Source organism: Mesocricetus auratus, unplaced genomic scaffold (assembly GCF_017639785.1).
Source record: "Mesocricetus auratus isolate SY011 unplaced genomic scaffold, BCM_Maur_2.0 Super-Scaffold_100006, whole genome shotgun sequence".
Classification (NCBI taxonomy): Eukaryota; Metazoa; Chordata; class Mammalia; order Rodentia; family Cricetidae; genus Mesocricetus; species Mesocricetus auratus.
The window spans coordinates 4805670-4823260 of NW_024429190.1; the positions used below are offsets into that span (position 1 = coordinate 4805670).

At 46.9% G+C, this 17591-nt stretch overlaps 1 protein-coding gene across 19 annotated transcripts in view; it reads right to left on the reverse strand.

Annotated features, from left to right (window-relative positions):
* The window catches only part of Ikzf1 (IKAROS family zinc finger 1), an 88706-nt gene extending 72038 nt beyond the window's left edge, over positions 1 to 16668 (reverse strand). For 15 of the 19 annotated variants that reach the window (XM_040746659.1, XM_021234633.2, XM_040746658.1 and 12 more), the window contains exons 1-2: positions 16459 to 16668; positions 1605 to 1658 (exon numbers count right to left, since the gene is read on the reverse strand). In XM_040746659.1, coding sequence (XP_040602593.1) covers positions 1605 to 1658; positions 16459 to 16516 — 112 coding nt within the window. In that variant the 5' untranslated portion in view covers positions 16517 to 16668. Of the gene's footprint in view, positions 1 to 1604; positions 1659 to 11247; positions 11488 to 15117; positions 15410 to 15890; positions 15932 to 16458 lie in introns of those variants that run through there. The other 4 variants (XM_021234624.2, XM_040746655.1, XM_013122687.3 and 1 more) reach the window with 4 other exon arrangements.
* Between the last annotated feature and the right edge of the window lie 923 nt (positions 16669 to 17591).

Sequence of the window (17591 nt, forward strand, 5' to 3'; positions counted from 1 at the left end):
TATAACTAAACAGGGTTCCATTATATACACATTATCACACTTTATCTATTTATCCACTGATGGATATTTGGCTTGATTTAACCTCTAGCCCACCGTTTTGACAGTAGGACGTCAGAATGTAGGTGCCATGTGGATCACTCTCCCTGAGTGCTTTTTATAAAATACAAACTCAGAAGTCATCTGAGGTCAAAGCAGCAAAGAAAAGCAGAGCAGAACCAACAAAAGGGGCTCTTCTTGCCCTTGGAGTTTCTCAGCATCCCTGTTTTTGTGACATTCAAAGCAACCCAGCTGTAAGGGGTCAGTCCAGGGGGTGAGGTCTTCCACCAGCAGAGCCCATCCTCCTCCTTTAATTATGTGTAACACACACTGTTTTCCTGGGCTTCGGGAATGGGTAGGGAAGCTAAGTACAAGGCTGCAACAAGCTAAACAACATTTTTCTCACTTAACTGTTTTGCTTAAGAAGCATAAATGAAAATAAAGTTAAATAACTCTGAAAACTACAAGACACCAGCAATGTCTTCTTCCTCCCCCACCCCCACGCCAATCTTCCTTTTAACACATAGCCTCTGGGGGAAAAGTCCAGGTTAATATATACACTTCAGAACCATGCAAGCATGTAGAATATGTGTGTGTGTGTGTGTGATTTATTTTCTTTTCCCATATGGAACCATACTTTGCATCTTCTCCATTTTCATGTACATTTCAGATTTCTTTCCATAACTGCATATTCATATTCTCCTCGATTTTAAGAGCTAAGGGTACAGGTTTGTGCATGTGCCACAGACTTTAAGTATTAATGACAATGTAACAGTGAGCATGTGCTTAAATGTGATGCCACTTTGTAAAGGGTGGGACTCAGGACCTGCAGGTTCTCTACCTGAGGGGGCAGCTCAGCCAAGATTCAGATGGCAGACTGACCATGACACACAGAGGCCAGGCTTCTGAGACTGGGGAATTGCCTGGAGGCTCTGAGACAGAACTACGGAATAAACCTCCAAGTCCAGGAAGCCTGCTTCCAGGTACTGTCCCGATACAGGGCCAGGCAGGAATGGACCTCATACACTCACCATACAGGAACAGGGAGGATCTGCTGGATGGCCATCCTCAGTGCTACCCCACTGGATAGCCTGGGAATGGACCTAACTTTCTCCTCGTCATAATATCCCATTTCCTAGGTCTCAGAAGATGAGAAGACCTAGGCAGCCAAGTTCCTGCCTTCCTCACTTGGCAAGTGCTAAGACTCTGAACTGGGCCCTACTGTTAGCTATGCTTCCTTTCCATGCTACTGCCCCTCCTCCTCTTCCTCTCCCACCTTTTATCTTGTAAATGCCACCTTTGGCATGTGTTTTAGCTGTTTGGTAGACGAATCCATCATAATTTTCTCCAGAAGTACAGTATTTATTTAATCCTCTTCGAGAGTTAACACTATAACTAATTTCACTGGGGAGGTTTTATATTTAGGCTCTCAGATTGTGATGCTTTGAAAGTTGAAGTTAACAAAGACACACATGCCATCTGGGTTTTTTCCTTTAGGGCAGCCTTGCTAGCGCCCCTGAGCACAGCCAACACAACCCCTGAACACACATCTATCACCAAGGTCTCACCTGAAACTTGGGACATGTCTTGACCCTCATCAGTGTCCATTGTCTTCAGATTATCTGAGAAAGAGAAGAGAGGAATGCATTTAGTTTAAAGCAAAACTGCAGAGAGAGAGAGAGAGAGAGAGAGAGAGAGAGAGAGAGAGAGAGAGAGAGAGAGAGAGAGAGAGAGAGAGAGAGAGATGCTATTTAACAACAAGGCTATCTAGCAAGAATAATGCATTTTCCTCTTCACACACTTCTGGGGTATCAGACTAGCACAGACCTTGATCCTTTAAAAAACAGCATTACAAAGATTTATAAAAATATCATTACAAGCACAGGAGGACCAAATTTGTTATTTATTGTTAATTTCCTACTGCATAATAACCCAAAATGCAAACTGACTGCAACAAAATTAAGCAGAAAATTAAATGGCCCTGGGTCATTGTAGGCACAGAATTCATTCTCTTGGCTGATCCATAGTTATGTTCTTTCTAATTTACTGAGCATGCATCGATGAACCTTGAGTCAGCTTGGTGACACGCGTACAATCAGCAATCAGAAAACGAAGCAATTTGCTGAAGAATGTCTCATTTACCCAGGCAGGCTGCATATCTGAACAGCAACGCACTACCTCCATCAATAATGAATACACCTCCAGCCTGGCAGATGGGCAATACACGCTCCGTCCTTGTCTCCCACTCCTCAGCTCTGGCTTCAGATCCCACCAGCACTGTCTCAGAGAGGAGTGGCAGGACAAGCCAGGAGAGGGCCCAAACCTCCTGTTTTGCAGGCCTGTGGCTGGCTCCTCATCTTGGTGTGAACTTAAAGCAAGCACTCATAGGGAGAGGCCGTCCTTTAGTGGCCATGGCAAATGCTCCATGGCCCATTCTGCAAACTACCACAAATCCCATGGAGGGCCCAGAGACAGAGGGAGAGAAATGAAGGCAGTGGCACTTGGCTCAAAGACCACACCTCAGAGCACTCAGGCACCCTGAGATGCTATGCTAATTAGTACATAGCACCTAGAAGCTCAATAAGAAATCTTTGCCCAGCAGAGCTTTGTGGTGACTTCATTCGATCTGCTCACCATGCTCTGCTAGACAGCTCCCACTGCGGGCAGATTCAGGCTGTCTGCTGAGTTCATGTCAAGTCCTTTGTTTTTACCTGCGTACCACCATGTCTTTGCTTCAGCTATGTGGGTATGAGCTGAGGCCCACTTTTGACAGAGATGTGAAAGCAGATGGGGGATTCCAATCATTTGGGAAATTATGTGGGCAGTGGCACATATGTAAATAATTCTACATAACACAAAATCATATGTATGTAAGACATGGTATAGATGACATGCAACCTATGCATATATTTATATGTAGCATATATTATATATGTATATACATGTCATATATTACTATATATGTAATCTATGTAATGTTATCTATGTATTTAAAGCTTGATGTATCTTTTTATCTTCAACTTTTACAGTATACATGGTTGAATATATATATATATATATGAATATCACTAATCATAAGGAAGATATAAGTATATAAGTAGCAGCTCCATTTTCTGGATGGAGAAGGGTTTCATCTGTTTCTGAAAGGCACTTCACTGGTCTCCATTGTGAGATTTTTCAAGGCTGATACAGGGCTTCAGAGAACAGCCAGGACCACAGGGAGACAAAGGCCCCATACTACACATGTACTCAGGCCCCCAGTGAAGGTTCAGCAGTCACTGAGATGAAAAACCAGCCCCAGAGGCGATCACCAACCAGTACCAAGAGTCCCACACCCTTCAGGGTAAAAGGATGAGATCTTCCGAAGCTGTCAAAACAACGATAAAGGAATCGGAGAAGAGGCCTGTCTGGTGGGCTGGGCTGCACTCATCAGAGCTGAGACCTTATTCCTGTGGCTTTCTGGACACAAATGCACTGATTTACAAAGCTCACCAAAAGCTCTGCAATGCCCCAGTGTTGGTAGATAAAGCAGAACTCAATGACTTCAACACAAAATTTTTGTAATGTGAACTCTGAACTTTTTGTAACATGAATGAATTTTCATTGAGTTTTTTGTTGTTGTTGCTTTTTGTTAAGAAACTCATTTAAGTTCCACCACTAAGGACTCATATTTTTAACTTTCAGCCTTTTCTGTATGTGTTTTTCTATGCTTTTCATAAGATAGAACACTAAACTTACTGCAGACATATTTTTATTTAACCGCTACATAGTATACCATCATTATACTTTAATGGGTATGCATTAAAGGTTTGATTCACTAGATGATAGCCCAGTATAATACACCCAAGCTACTTCCAACTCAAAGGACAACAAATGCCTGCCCTCCTCTGAACAGTATAGAGCAAGCAGCTCTCATGGAGGTGGGGGGCAGGGAATTGAGGTCATGGTTAGCACTTGGAACAAGTCCCCATGGGCACTGTCGCAAGAGCGGTGCTTGCCAGGCCCCCAAAGGTCGCCTCTGCACATGGCTGCTCGGCTGGGCCGGCCAGTGGCAGACCCACTGCCAGCCAGGGCACATGGACCCATGTGACACACTTCCATGTTCATGCACATTTTCAACCCCATCCTCTGTGGACTTGTGATTAGTACAGTGGCCAGCAGGGTCCCTTGCTTGGTGTAAAGTTCAGCCATCAGTAGTGTTTTCAGATACTTAATCATTTTTCAGCTAAGGGCTGGAGTCTGCCTATACTATACCCTATGAACTCTGCAGCTTGACTTGTCTGTCATCACTGGAGTGACTTCACAAGCCCCTCAGACGTCTCAAAACTAAAAATCTGCACCTGTTTGGGGAAAGATCAATTAAGTGAACTACCAATAGCCAAGTGAGAGGAAAATACACTTGGCCCCTTTCAAGGCAGTTTACAAAGGACATCTCCAAGTGTCCTGGAGGACTCTAACCCATCCCTGAGGACTATGCTGGTCACCCAGGGACTGCTTACAAAACACAACTTAGAACCTCTTCTCTCATGTGGAAGCAATGCCAAGTATCTGAGAGGGATTTAAAGGGCCAGAGATACCTCAACAGACAAGGATGCTGCTGCCAGCCTGTCCACCCGAGCCACATGGTGGAAGAAGAGAGCTCTCTCCTACAGGCTGTCCTCTGACCTCCTATGCACCCCCACACAAAAATGAATCCATCTTAAAAACTTAAAAATAAAGACCTTAAGCTCAGTTGTGCTATAGTCTCAGCTAAAAACAAAAATAAAACAAAACAAAAAAATGAAAAAAACCTTTCATTCACCAAAGGGAGTTAATCAAGCAAACTAATGGCACATTTTCCTAAACTTTGGCCTGTGTGGGCAGGGGTGTCAAGAAATAAGCACGTAACAGAAGCACGTTGTGATGGTCCACTTTGCATGGGAAAGGCAAGCAATATCTGGTGAGAGCCAACCCAATGGAGAAGACGCCACAGTATCAGTAAGCTAGCTCTCACCTGCACAGTTCTTCTAAACATGAATGCTCTCATTGTTTCTTTGGGGCAAGCAGTTCTGACTCTTGCACAAGGGGAAACAGATGCAGAGATAAGTGCAGGCCAGTGTGGCAGAGGCTGCCCAAGGCTGGCCCTTCAGGACAGCGAGGCCTCCCGTATAAGCTACCATCCCTCCAGATCACTTTGCATTTCCTGTCTTCTGCAGTTAGCTCTCTTCCCATCTCTATTTCTGTGTCTCCCTCTCCCTTCCCTCTGTCCCGCTCCCTTCCTGTCTGTCTCTTTTCTCTTCTGATTAAACAGGGACAAACAGGTTTCATTTCCTTGGTTCAGACAGAAGGAGTCAGCATGTCACTGGTGCTGGAGAAGAGGCATGGAGGACAGTTGAGCAGGGGCCAGGTTTCAGAGTACACTGGGACCAGGAAGCACAGACTCAGAGTCTCTGCAGCCCATGGGAGTCTCCCTGGGAAACCAGGAGCCTTTCCTCTTGCCACACAGAGGCCACTGCCACCAGGCTGGAACCTGGCTGGCTCCCGGGAGAATCATCCAACAGCCCTGGGCAGTTGCTGCCTCCAGGTAAGCAGGCTGGCCAGGTGTTAGTTAATGCTGGCCCATTTCTAAACTTGCAAGGCCCAGAGGAGGGCTTACTAGAGCCTAGGAGCACACAAGTTCCCAATCTTCCTTTAGCAACCATCTCTGTCCCAGGTGCCTGACGTCATAGCCTAGTGTCATTTACAGAATTTTGTCAAGCTGAGTGAGCCTAGATTTATTAAATCAAAATGGAAAACCAGATGCCAGTCAGAAACCACAAATGTCTGTCTTTTTAAGTTAGCCCAACAGTATGGCTACCGGAGAACTGCTAACCACGTGGTGTGCAAAGGGAAGCCTGTTACCTGGCCTGTGTAGGACTTCCTCAGACTCTGAAAAAGGTCCCTGAGATTTAAAAGCACCATATACCAACTTTTGTATTTGTTTTCAAGGCAAGTGGTCTTTTTCTTCTTGAAACTCTCTCTGTGCAGTGGTATTCCACAGGGACCTTTGAGGATCTGGTTGATAGTAAACGGGAAAGCACAGGTACCTTCCATGCAGCTCATTACATGCTTGAGAAGAAAACTGTGAGACCCTGCTTTGCCCAGCATTTTACTGCACAGCCTGGCTCAGAGTCCAGCACAGAGTTAACATCCAATGCCTACTTGTTAGGGAGACCTGGTTATCCTCTCCATTTTACAGAAGGGGAGACTGAGGCTGAGAGCAGAGTCACAAAGCAAGAGTAGCCTGCCCAACAGCAGACTGAGCTCTGAAGTCACAGTCATGTGACTGACAACATTTACCCTCTGCTATTCCTGCTATAAGAACTCTGTAACAAACAAACACACACACACACACACACACACACACACACACACACACACACACAAGATCCAAGATCCCAGAATATCAACTTGCTCTTTGCAATAGACTGAAACCAAGATGGCATATTCATCATCACAGGGCTTCTGCAGCACAATTAAATTCCGGTTGTGCAGTTACACACATGTGCCCAGTAGTTATTTTTTTCCTTGCTGGTGAAGCTGCCCCAGGGATACTTGTGACTAGCTACTTAAATACTCAACAGTGCTTGCTCTGAAGGCAGTTAAGTGTGTGTGTGTGTGTGTGTGTGTGTGTGTGTGTGTGTGTGTGTGTAGGGAGAAATGGGGTGTAAAAAAATGCCTGGGTCATAGACCTCTAATAAAGCGCCTTATTTTGTGAGAGACATGTCTTTTTGTCTGTACACTGAAGATTTTTACTTTTTTTGTAAATTTATCATATCAACGTGAATTATGCTGTATTTTTCCAAAGAAAGGCCAGCAATATGCAAATCTTTCTATCTAGTCACAGACCTAGGTTTGTGGAACAATTTGACAAAGCAGGTTGGGAGAACATAAAAACTTCTGAATACTCCTATTTCATCTCTGATTCTTTTCATTTTATCCAAAATTAGCTGCCAATCTACACATTTTCATGATTATTTCCCAGAGCTTTTGCTGGTGCAAATCACAATGAAAAACAAGATTTAAACAGGAGCACAGGAATCCAATTTAGCGTCCACCACGCCCCTCCTCCCACACTCTGCTAAAGCTGCAGAGGTTTCCTGCAGTTTGCTCTGTGAACCTTCTTCTTCAGGGCAAATCACTCGGATGTGCAGCCCGGGCCTCACGTTTTTCCCTCTGTGGGCAGAAACTGATATGGAGGGCCAAAGGGAAACGAGGAAGTCTTCACAAATACAGCAAGGGGCTAAGGAGACTACTCGGTCCCTCAAGTGCTTGCCAGCCAGGAGACCCGAGTTTAATCCCAGAAATCCACAGAGAAAGCCTAGCATGGCAACTGTAATTCCAGTGCTGGGAAGTGGGGAGAAAGGGTCTGTGAGGCCACATGGATGGTCAACAGAGCCAGTCAGGGACAGACTGCCCTGGAGAGTCAGGTGCACATACACATATGAACATGTGAACATGGGTGACACCACACATACACCACACACGCACACACACCACACATTCACATATACTCACACACACTCACACACATTCATATATACTCACACACTCACACCACACACACACCATACTCTCACACACACCACACACTCAACACTCACACACACTCAACACTCACACTCACACAGACTCACACACACAGACTCACACACACCGCACACACATACACACACTCACACACACAGATTCACACACACACTACACACTCACACAAGGGTGAAGGAGGGAGGGACTGGGGAGGGAGGAGCAGAAAATAAAGAAAGAGTGCTTCCTAGTATAAACCCATGTGGAGCACCTGTTCTGTGGCATGAGACAGAAAATGGTGAAGCCAGGCATGGTGGCTCACAAATGTAATCCCAGGACTTAGAGGCACATGAGTTTGAGAACCGCCCAGGCTACATATGAGTTTATTAGCTTCAGGCTTGCCTGGGCCACAGGGTGAAACTCCAGGCCAGAGCAAGAAAGAGAAAAGATGGTAGATCTTACACAAGAAAGACTACTTTCAAAATGCAGACCATGGAACTGGACAGGAGGCCCACAGTGTCCTGACGTGACAGTCAAGTGTTCCCTTTGCTCTCTCCCTGCTCATGTTCACAAGACAAAGCTGGGTTTCCTGTCTGCCCTACATGTTGGCCACTTACTCCCAGCAACTGAGGAGAGACATGCAGCTACAGTTAACATGCTTTTTGATTTGGATCATCAATACTGGCCACTTTGTAAGTAGCTTCCTCAAATATAAATGGCATTTCACACTTCATCACTTAAGGGAAATGAGAATAAGTTGAGAAGCATTTTCTTCGGCTCTCTTACTGTGGAAGACCATTGTTCGTGGCCAGGAGTAGAGAGAGACAAGGGAAATGCAGCACGAATGAGATTTCTATCTTTTAAATACAGCAACGGCTTCCACAAGACTGATTCACACAGATAAATCCCAAAGTGCTGATAGTTTGTAATTGTTATAGACAGCAGGGCCCTGCTCTCCCAAGCTCCTGCTTGTTTATTTTAAAAGAGATTAAGTCCAAACTTACAACAGTATCTCATGGTGACTTTTGGCAGTGAAATTGTGTAGATACACAAGTAAATGCTATCAAGTGGACACTTGACTATCCAACCTTAAAACTGTATCTGGTGTTGAAAAACACTTGTCTATCCATAACATTAAGAAAGATGCATCTCTGATGCTGGTGTTAATACAACGCTACGCTATTTTCGTTATACAGGGCTTGGGTCAGCTTATGAGGTTTTATTTTATTTAGACCCAAAATGTCAAACCCTTCAGATCTTCACCGGAGTATCCCATTGTCCAGGAATCCTCACACGTAGACTTAGCAAATGTAACTGAGAAGGTACCTGACTCGATTCACTCACTGATGGTGTTGAAACATACCTCCTAGGGACCAGCATACACTGCCTTTCCTTTTCTTACCATCTCAATAAGATGGGACATGGTTCATGCTCCAGGTCAGAATCACCCCTGACGGCACTGTGACACATACTGGTCTCCCAGTCTCTGGAACACAAGGGCCATTTTGGCACACCCCGGACATAAGGAACATCTAGTCTTTGCTCCAAAGAGGAGGACGAATCAGTCATGCCCTGCTTGCTGTCCCCGGTTCAGGCAGGTCACATGGATTCTGTGACCATTTTCCCTACAGTACTAGCGTGCATGTTAGTTATACTGACAGCACCTGCAAAAGCCACCAACTGTCATCACCTAAAGTGAAATAGCTTTTTCATAAAAACTATTAAAATATTAATATACATGTTCTTATCTCAAAGCTTTGTTCACAGTATTGTAATTTAGATCAAAAACTGAGTTTCCTAGGTCACACCATAGTCTTTTAAGGCCTTTAGAACTTTGTCACTTTTGTTGCTTGGTTACCTTGCTCACCCAACTTCTGGTGGGATAAATAAGACAACGTCAGCAGAGGGAAAACCAGTTATCTGGGAACGACTGCAGGCAATGAACTGAACAATGACAGAAAAAAAAATACCACTTGACTATCTGCACTGGCTTTTTAGTAAGACCCTAAGGAATGTCTACATTTGTTCCACTCTATGACATGCCTCAATAGCAGTGTACCCCGACCCAGACCACGGGGCAGTCTCTGGACATTCGCGTGAACACCACCTATCATGAGCAAGATGGAGACTTGTGTGTGACATGTGTTCACCCAAGCCAGGCTATCTGAATGGATTTTATAGCCCTTCACCTTCAGCCTACAGGGTCCTCAAGCAAACCCAGGAGACGAGGGTCATCAGCTGAACCTTATGGAACCTTACAGCTTCCTCATTTGTACAGTTACAAAAATTGGTGTGTCTATTTATAATCGGTAGAAAAAGCCAAACTTAGGAAGCTTGGTTTTGATGCCTGCTCTGACTCTTCTGCCGTCTCCCGACAGACAGGAACAATGAGTTTTCAACATTCTAAGTCTTTTTCCGAAAAGTTCAGTACTTTGACAAAAATCCCATATGCTTTTAATTAAAGTGAAAATCCTTCAAATTCAGTTACACATATATACAACCTCATGGTGGAAAAGAGCTAGAACTTTCCAACCCCTATTCTAAAAAGTAACAGACAACCTTTGCTTTAAGGACCTGAAATAATTCATTTGATGATGTAGGATAGACAATTTACCTGTTTTTACAATAGTTCTCTCTGAATCTCACTTTAATTTTCTACTCTACACAAAACTCAGCACAAACAAGGGGGGAAAGGTAGCTTTTTCTCACTGAAAGTGGGGCTCACGCCAGGGGGTCGATGGCTTTCTCTAGTTTGCATTAAAAGCCCTGGGGCACATTTCAGAGCGCCTCAGGTAAGCTTCTAAAAGGTCAGCTCCTCATTTTCATGTCTTTTTAAGTTGCTAAATTAAACATTTTTCCCATTAGACTGAAGGAACTATCTTATGGAATTCGATTTGGTCCAAATTTACCAGTGAAAACTGTGATACAGCAGAAAATGATCAAAACCCACTGAAGGCCTAGCTTTGACAAAAGTTTATTCCAAACAACACTGTTCATCTTGCCACAGTTTGCACATAACAGAAAATGACATGAAGTGTAGAATCTGTGTGTAATATCAAAAATTCAACACACACACACACACACACACAATCTACTTTGAAGAACACTCTTTGGTAACTGTTTCAATCGTTTAGTCAAAATATCACATACAACAGAAAAGAAAGGAAGACTGAGAAGGGAAGAGAATTGGGAAAGAAAGGAAAACGCATCACAGCTTGAGACAGTGCCAGGTTTCTCTAGGGACTCTACTGTCCATTGCACCTAACTCTCCACCAGTCATCTTAAACTTCTGTTTTGAAGATGGCGGCAAGTGTCAGATTTGCTGCAGAGGTGAGCTGCTTTCTGGAGAAGAACCTATCACTGCACACTTGATTGAGAAAATATGAAGAAAGCTCTTTTGCTCTAATTAGGGCCCACTATAAGCAATTCATTAAGCCGTGGCCCCATGCCACAAGCCGTCAGGAGGTGGAGCATGGGGCCACCTTCAGAGCAGAGCACACAGACAGAGCCTAATGATGCTTTCCATCAGCCGAGACAGGGCAGGGGTGCCAGGGAGCAGCTCTGGATGAAGGCCGCTCACCAAAAACCCCAGCAGGAGATGGAAAGAACACTGGCTAGTTCAAGTCAAGCAAGCACACTGAGAAGCCCAGACCATGTGACACTCACCAACAAGCTTGGGCCTCCTCAAGGCCAAGTAAGAGCTGCCTTTCTCTCCCACTAATCCAGACTTGGTCTGAGTGCTCTCTGAGTAGCCACCTGGGAAGGACCCTGGTCCCTGGCTGGGCCTCAGATCCCTCTTCCTCTTCCTCCAAGGTCTCAAGGCTGCCTCCACACCACTGGGGCTCAGAGAAAGGTGGAACCAGCCTCCAAGTATGCAAAGGAGGAGGGGAGCTCTTTTTCTCTCAGGGAAGCTCACACAGGAAGGGAGCCTGTGCTTCCTGTCCTAACCAAAGTGAGTTCAGAAATCATTCGGATGTCTGATTTGTCAGACAGGATGGAAAGGGGTGTTCTTTTAGTCAACGGGAATTGTGACTTCCCCCTGCCAAGACATGGCCACAGGAGAAAAGCAGTTGGCCCAGGCCTGTGAAGGACCAATGGCCTACATGCTGAGACTTGGGCTTTTTGACATTAAAAAAACAAACAAACAACAACAAAAAAATTACCAGTTTATATCCCCATTGGCTGAGGTCACACTGGCATCCACTTATTTATCACAGTCAAACATGAAAATGGGAAAACGCCAACGCAAATAATTTGCCAGCTGCCTTTAGATTTTGCCAGCTGTGTCCCTTTGGGACTTTTTCATGAGGAACCAGTAGGATACCCCCAAACCAGGGCAGACATCCATTTCTCCCTTTAGAAAGTTTTTGCAAATCCTATTCCGTTGGCTCGTGTAGTTCATTTGTAACACGTGGTACGACATGCGGAAATGCTTACACATGTCTTAGAAATAATTGCTACATTATCATCCAGCAGCCAAAGGGATGGCACTGAAATTCGAAGACCAGGAGCATATATTCTAGCAATGGGACGGAGTGACCTGAGATACGCAGGCACGTACTGAATTAGAGGGAATGTGAAAAGGCTAAGAGAAGGATGCCAGTGTGAGCCTCACATCAGCACCACAGGGAAACAGCTTTATCGCTGTTTACTTGGGGTGGTGACCCAAGACTCTGACAGAACCCCACTTCCCCAGAGCGCATCATCTCTATTTTGTGTGTGTATGTTTAGTGCTAATTCTCTGACAGTCAAGGATCCTAAAACCTAGATTAAAAAAAACAAAGCAAAAGCAGAAAGCCAAATGTGTCTTTTCTGAGCAGAAACTAAGATCTCTTTCAAGATATGAAATGGAACCCTCTTTCTCTCCCTATGTCCCCAGGAGGGATCACTTGTTGCATTTACATTTTCATGTGTTTCCCTGTAAAATGCAATGCTCACACAGTTAACTAGGGAATGAAGCACCGTGAGAAAACTACAAAAGAGAACAGTCCTGTTCATAGGTTTCTAGTCAGAGCATGCGCTTCGGCTAAAAGGAGGAACCACAATGTCCCAAAACATTTGTCAGTCGTAAAAACAGGCATAGGAAGCTAAGAGTTCCCAAGGAACTCCGAGACGGCTGGTTTGCCTTCTGAGGTTGAACTCACTTAGAACACAGCAAGTGCCACTTATTTTACAGAGAGATTGTTTTGAAGTGTCAAATACTAGAGAGGACATAACCGCTATTCGAGATAGTCTTGACGAATCTTCACTAAGTGCAGTAGCAATCCACGAATGTGCAAACTCTGGCAACCAGTTAAAATCCCCTAATATTATAAAACTAACATTATCTATGCCCAAATTTGCCATTATAAAGAAACCATTTTTATTTTATATTAAAAAGCAAAAAATAAATAAGATGAAGGAAATTTATCCCTCATGTTAGGTGTGCGTTAGTGTTAAAACTTCTTTTATTGACACTTTCCAGCCTCTCTCACTCCATATGACTGTGTGTGATGTGTGCCTGTGTGAGCAGGTGTACACATGTAATTTGTTTCCTGTATATATTAGTGTAAGTAATCCTGATCACACACACACACACACACACACACACACACACACACACCTGCGCAAGCTCACAACCCCCTTGAATTTCAGAAGTTCTGACATTCCCATGAACAGTGTACTGTTATATATATTAACTACATATGAAACACAAAAATTCAAATAAAGGAAAAAAAACTTCCTCAAAGCAAAGAAACATTTTTATACTCTGTATCCAGTGAAGCAGAAAATGCAAGGGGCCTACCGGCCCTGCTGGGCATTATACCTTTTGGCTGATAAATTCACCGTGGTCTTCATTTCCTTAACAATGGAAGCGCCTCAAGAACAACTACAATTTGCTTTCTCTTTAGGACACAAACTTCTCAAAAGAGCCAAACACCCCACTCCCACACTTTCATCTGCAGCCCGTGTCTGCCTGTGAGGCCACCATGGTGTGCTATTAGTGCAACGATGCTCCTAAATTTGGGGGGGGGATGGGGACTTGGGGTTTGGCCTTCCAGTTAAAACACCAATGAATTAAACAAACAAGTACTTTCAACAGCAAAGCCAAGCCATTAGACTTAAAATGTTTTGGCCATCATCTCTAGTGGGTTGTAAGTCTGGGAAGCCCATTTTCTTTTTCTACAATGAAAAGGAACAACGATGTATGTTTGTAGGGAAATATGAAATTATACATGTTTTTACAAAAACATGTTGTATAGTCTGTAAAATACTCCACTGCCATTTACATGGATGTGCCCACATTTGTGTCTTCAACATGTTCTGTGTATTACAGGGTGCCCATCCAGGGGAAGCAGATGAATCTTTTGTTATAGATATTTGTCCCCATTCAAATTTTGAGTCACATTCCAAATAATTTGATTTGTCACTGGAACCATTTGGACACATGCTAACATAATATGAATAATGTTGAAATTCTTACTTTAAAAATCTCATAGAAAAAAATTGAGTGAGTTCAATTAATCTCATGGAACAAATATCGTCAAACAAAGAAACTACTGCAGGCTCTGGGATCCTCTTACAGATGTCACCTCCTCTCCATTCATAATCCAAAGGAACTAACTAATCGTTAAAGGCATTTCAGTGTCTATGAATATTATACATTTTATGCATTTTTGACGTTTTAAATTTTCTTTTACAGGTAAGTAGGACCAGTAAAGACCTATTTCCCTAACACCACTTTGGTTCTGAAAGTTTAAAACAAGGCAGCTCAAAGATGAAAATACGTTGTCTGCAGCAGGCAGAGAAATTATGCGTGGGTAACTTGAGCAAACCGCACGCTAAAATTCACTCTGGGTGGGCTCTAGCCCAAGAGAAAATGGAAACTGCTATGGCCTCAGACCGTCTGTGTTGGTAGCTCTTTGGGTCACAAGATGTCATATTCTGAGCTTCCAAATTTGAAGGAAATCAAAGACTCATAAGACTTCTTGGGAATTACTAGTGATGCTTGGCAATTAAAAAAAAACATTTCAAATAAACTGCAAGCGTCCCGATGCCTGTTTGATAACAGGATCTCCCTGCTATAGTTGCATGACCTAGTTTCATACACTACGATGAGCAAAGTACGTTTTCAATAACCAGATCATTTCCGTTTTGCACAAAGCAAACTCAGACTGGTTCTTACCAGTAAAGCAAATAGTCTCGCACCCAAAATAAGGAAAGTTCTTATCCACGACTTCGGAAAAGCTTGTTTCTGTGATCTCGCTAGATCCGTCCATATAAGCCTACACATGGGCTGGGCATGCTTTTCGTGGGGTCTGCAGGCTACTCAGAAGTGCCTCAGGCTGGCCTGCTCTCGCACCTGCTGCCCCAGCCTAGAAAGGCGGGAGGCTTTGGTTAAAGCTCTCACAGTCTTCAGAAAGGAAAAGATAGACACGGACACTACGGATTTCGAGTGACTTCTCTTTCTTTCCTACTTCTAATTAAAAAAAGAAAAAAGAAAATCCACCAGGTACCCCAAGTTTTCCTACTGAAATTCAATTCGAAAACACTCACGTGGATTTGTGCGCCGCGCTTTGGGGGTCAAGACTGATCCTGGGGCACGTGCGAAGAGCAGCCGGGGAGCCTGGGGCTCCTGCACCCCCGCGGGACCTGCTGGGTCTCCGCCTGCCTCGGCCGAGTGTCCCGGGATGGGCTGCACTGCGCCGGGCTGCGGCTGTCGCCGGCCGGGGCGCGGCCGCGCAGGGCAGGCACTTGTTAGAGTGCCCTGCTAAGTTGGCCGCGGAGCAATTCCCAGCTTTCTTTCACAATGACTTCCTCAAGTTGCTCACTCGCATTGTTCCCCATTTCTCGCCACACTCCCCGCCCCCCAACCCCCCTGCGGCTCCGACCGGGGCTCGGAGCCCCGGGGCCGCCCGGCCGTCCCGCGCTACAGCGCCGCCCGCGGGCAGCGCACCTGGCCCGGGGCTCACCGCGCCCGCCACCTGCGGCCGCCCGGAGCGCGCGCCCCTCGCCCCGCACGCACGGTGGAAACTTTGGGGGGTGTCCCTCGCGACTCTCCCTCCCGCTCCGCTTGTCGACCGTCCCCGAGCCCACCCCGTCCGCGCGTCACACCTCGCGGTTTCGTGACGCCGGCGAGGTCGAGGAGCCGGGTGGAGGACAGCCGCCCCGGCCCCGCGACCCCCGCCCGGGTCCCGCCGCAGACCGCGACTCCGCGACCTGTCTGCTGGGCCGCGCGCGCGCGCGCAAACTTTGCAGCCCGCGCGCGGGGCTCCGGCGCGGCCGCCCGAGGGTCGCCGGGCGGCGGCGGCGGCGGCCACCGGCCGTACCTGCTGGCGCCGCCCGCGGCTGCAGCCCGCTCGCCCGCGCCGGGCCCGCTCGGCGCGCCGCCGCCACCCCCGCGCGCAGCGCGCCCGGGCCCTCCCCTCGCGGCCAAGCTTCCTCATTCCAGCGCAGCATCGCGCCGCTGCCCCGCGCGCGCGGGATGCGGCCACCGGCCGGCGCTTCGCCCGCGGGTCAGCCCCGCTCGGCCGCGCCACTGCGGGACCCACCCGCGCCCAACCCGCGGGGGTTGCGGCGAGTGCGGACCCCGCGGGGAAGGGGGAGGGGCCTCCCGGCCGTAGCGCCCCGCACGCGCGGGACAGCCGCGCGCTCGCCCAGTCGAGGGACTCGAGGGGTAGAAGGGGGACAGTGTATGGCACTTTTTTTTTTCCGGTGTCTAGGAGCACCCGCTGCGTGTGCGGAGCCAAGTCCCTGGGACCTGGACCCCTGGGCTCCCATGTTCGGGGTCAGACCCCCAAGGCACTAATGCCCACCCTAGGGGGTGGGAAAAGTTGATCCTGTGCGGAGCGAGGGGAGGAAGGTGCAGTTCGTTTTCCCGGGCAACCAATGGAATACCTCTCGCGTCTCTTCCCTCCCACCTGCTCACGGCAGAAGTTAGGATGGCGCCTTCCATCCTGGCCTGTGTGCGCGCGCCAGCCAGCGGGGAAGGGGTCCGCGGGCTGAGGAGGTTGGAGCCAAGCAATCCTGCACCTCGGGCGCCTCACACCTCTCCCTGGCGTGTCAGGCACCACGGAGTGCCTGCGTAGAAGAAACAGGACCGCAGCCTCTGACACCGCACCCTTTACACTCTACAAAGGAGCCCGTCGCCGCCGTCGTTCTGATTAGCTGGGCCACACCCGAAGGGGGCCAGGCAATCCTTAACCCTGAGCACAGAGGGAAAAGAAGCTTGAATTCGGCAGACTTAACGGTGTCCCTGACGGGAACTCTTACCTCACCACGTTTCAAAGCCACACAGTAAAGCCCAAAATAAAACTCTGGAGCATCCTTGGGAGCTACAATGGCTGGGAGAGAGATTGTGGGCCTCAAAGGGGGTAAGACACAGGCTTCCAGGGTGTCAAGAGGAGTGAGCCACAGCGACAGGCAGAAGATGTGTCATCAGGACAGTTGAGTGTGGCTGGGGACACAGCTGTCCAGGATGACTGTGATCTGGCTGAGGAGGCTGCCATCGCAAGACCCATACACCTCAGTGTCAGGCTTTGCCCCTGCTGTCCTTTCCACTCTCTGTAAGCCCCATCAACAGACGGCCAAGTTTTCTTGGGCCCCTTAGGCAACATCTATCCAGTTTGTTCTACAGATGTTCCAGTGTTCCATTGTACAGTCAACTGACGGGTAAAAACCCTGGGAAGCCAGAAACTGCCTTGGGGTCCCTTTGCTAGCTCCTGCTTCTCCTGTGTGATCTTTTATAAGTGTTCCAAACTCTGGCTGTCTTCCTTACGTCTAGGAGCATGTTAACTCTCGAGGAGTCCCGTCAGGATTCACTGAGACTGTAACTAAAGTGCAAGGTGCAAGGGAAGGTTAGATCGTTGATAAGGAAGGGGTCTTGGACATCTCTAGTTCTTGGACGCTCAGGCTTCAGATATGTCTCTTTAATGGACTCAGACGTGATCATCCTGGCTAGGTGTCTGCCACTAACCTTCAAGTCCAGATACCGTGGGCTTTCCTGCATTATCTTAGGGTCTTACATCCTC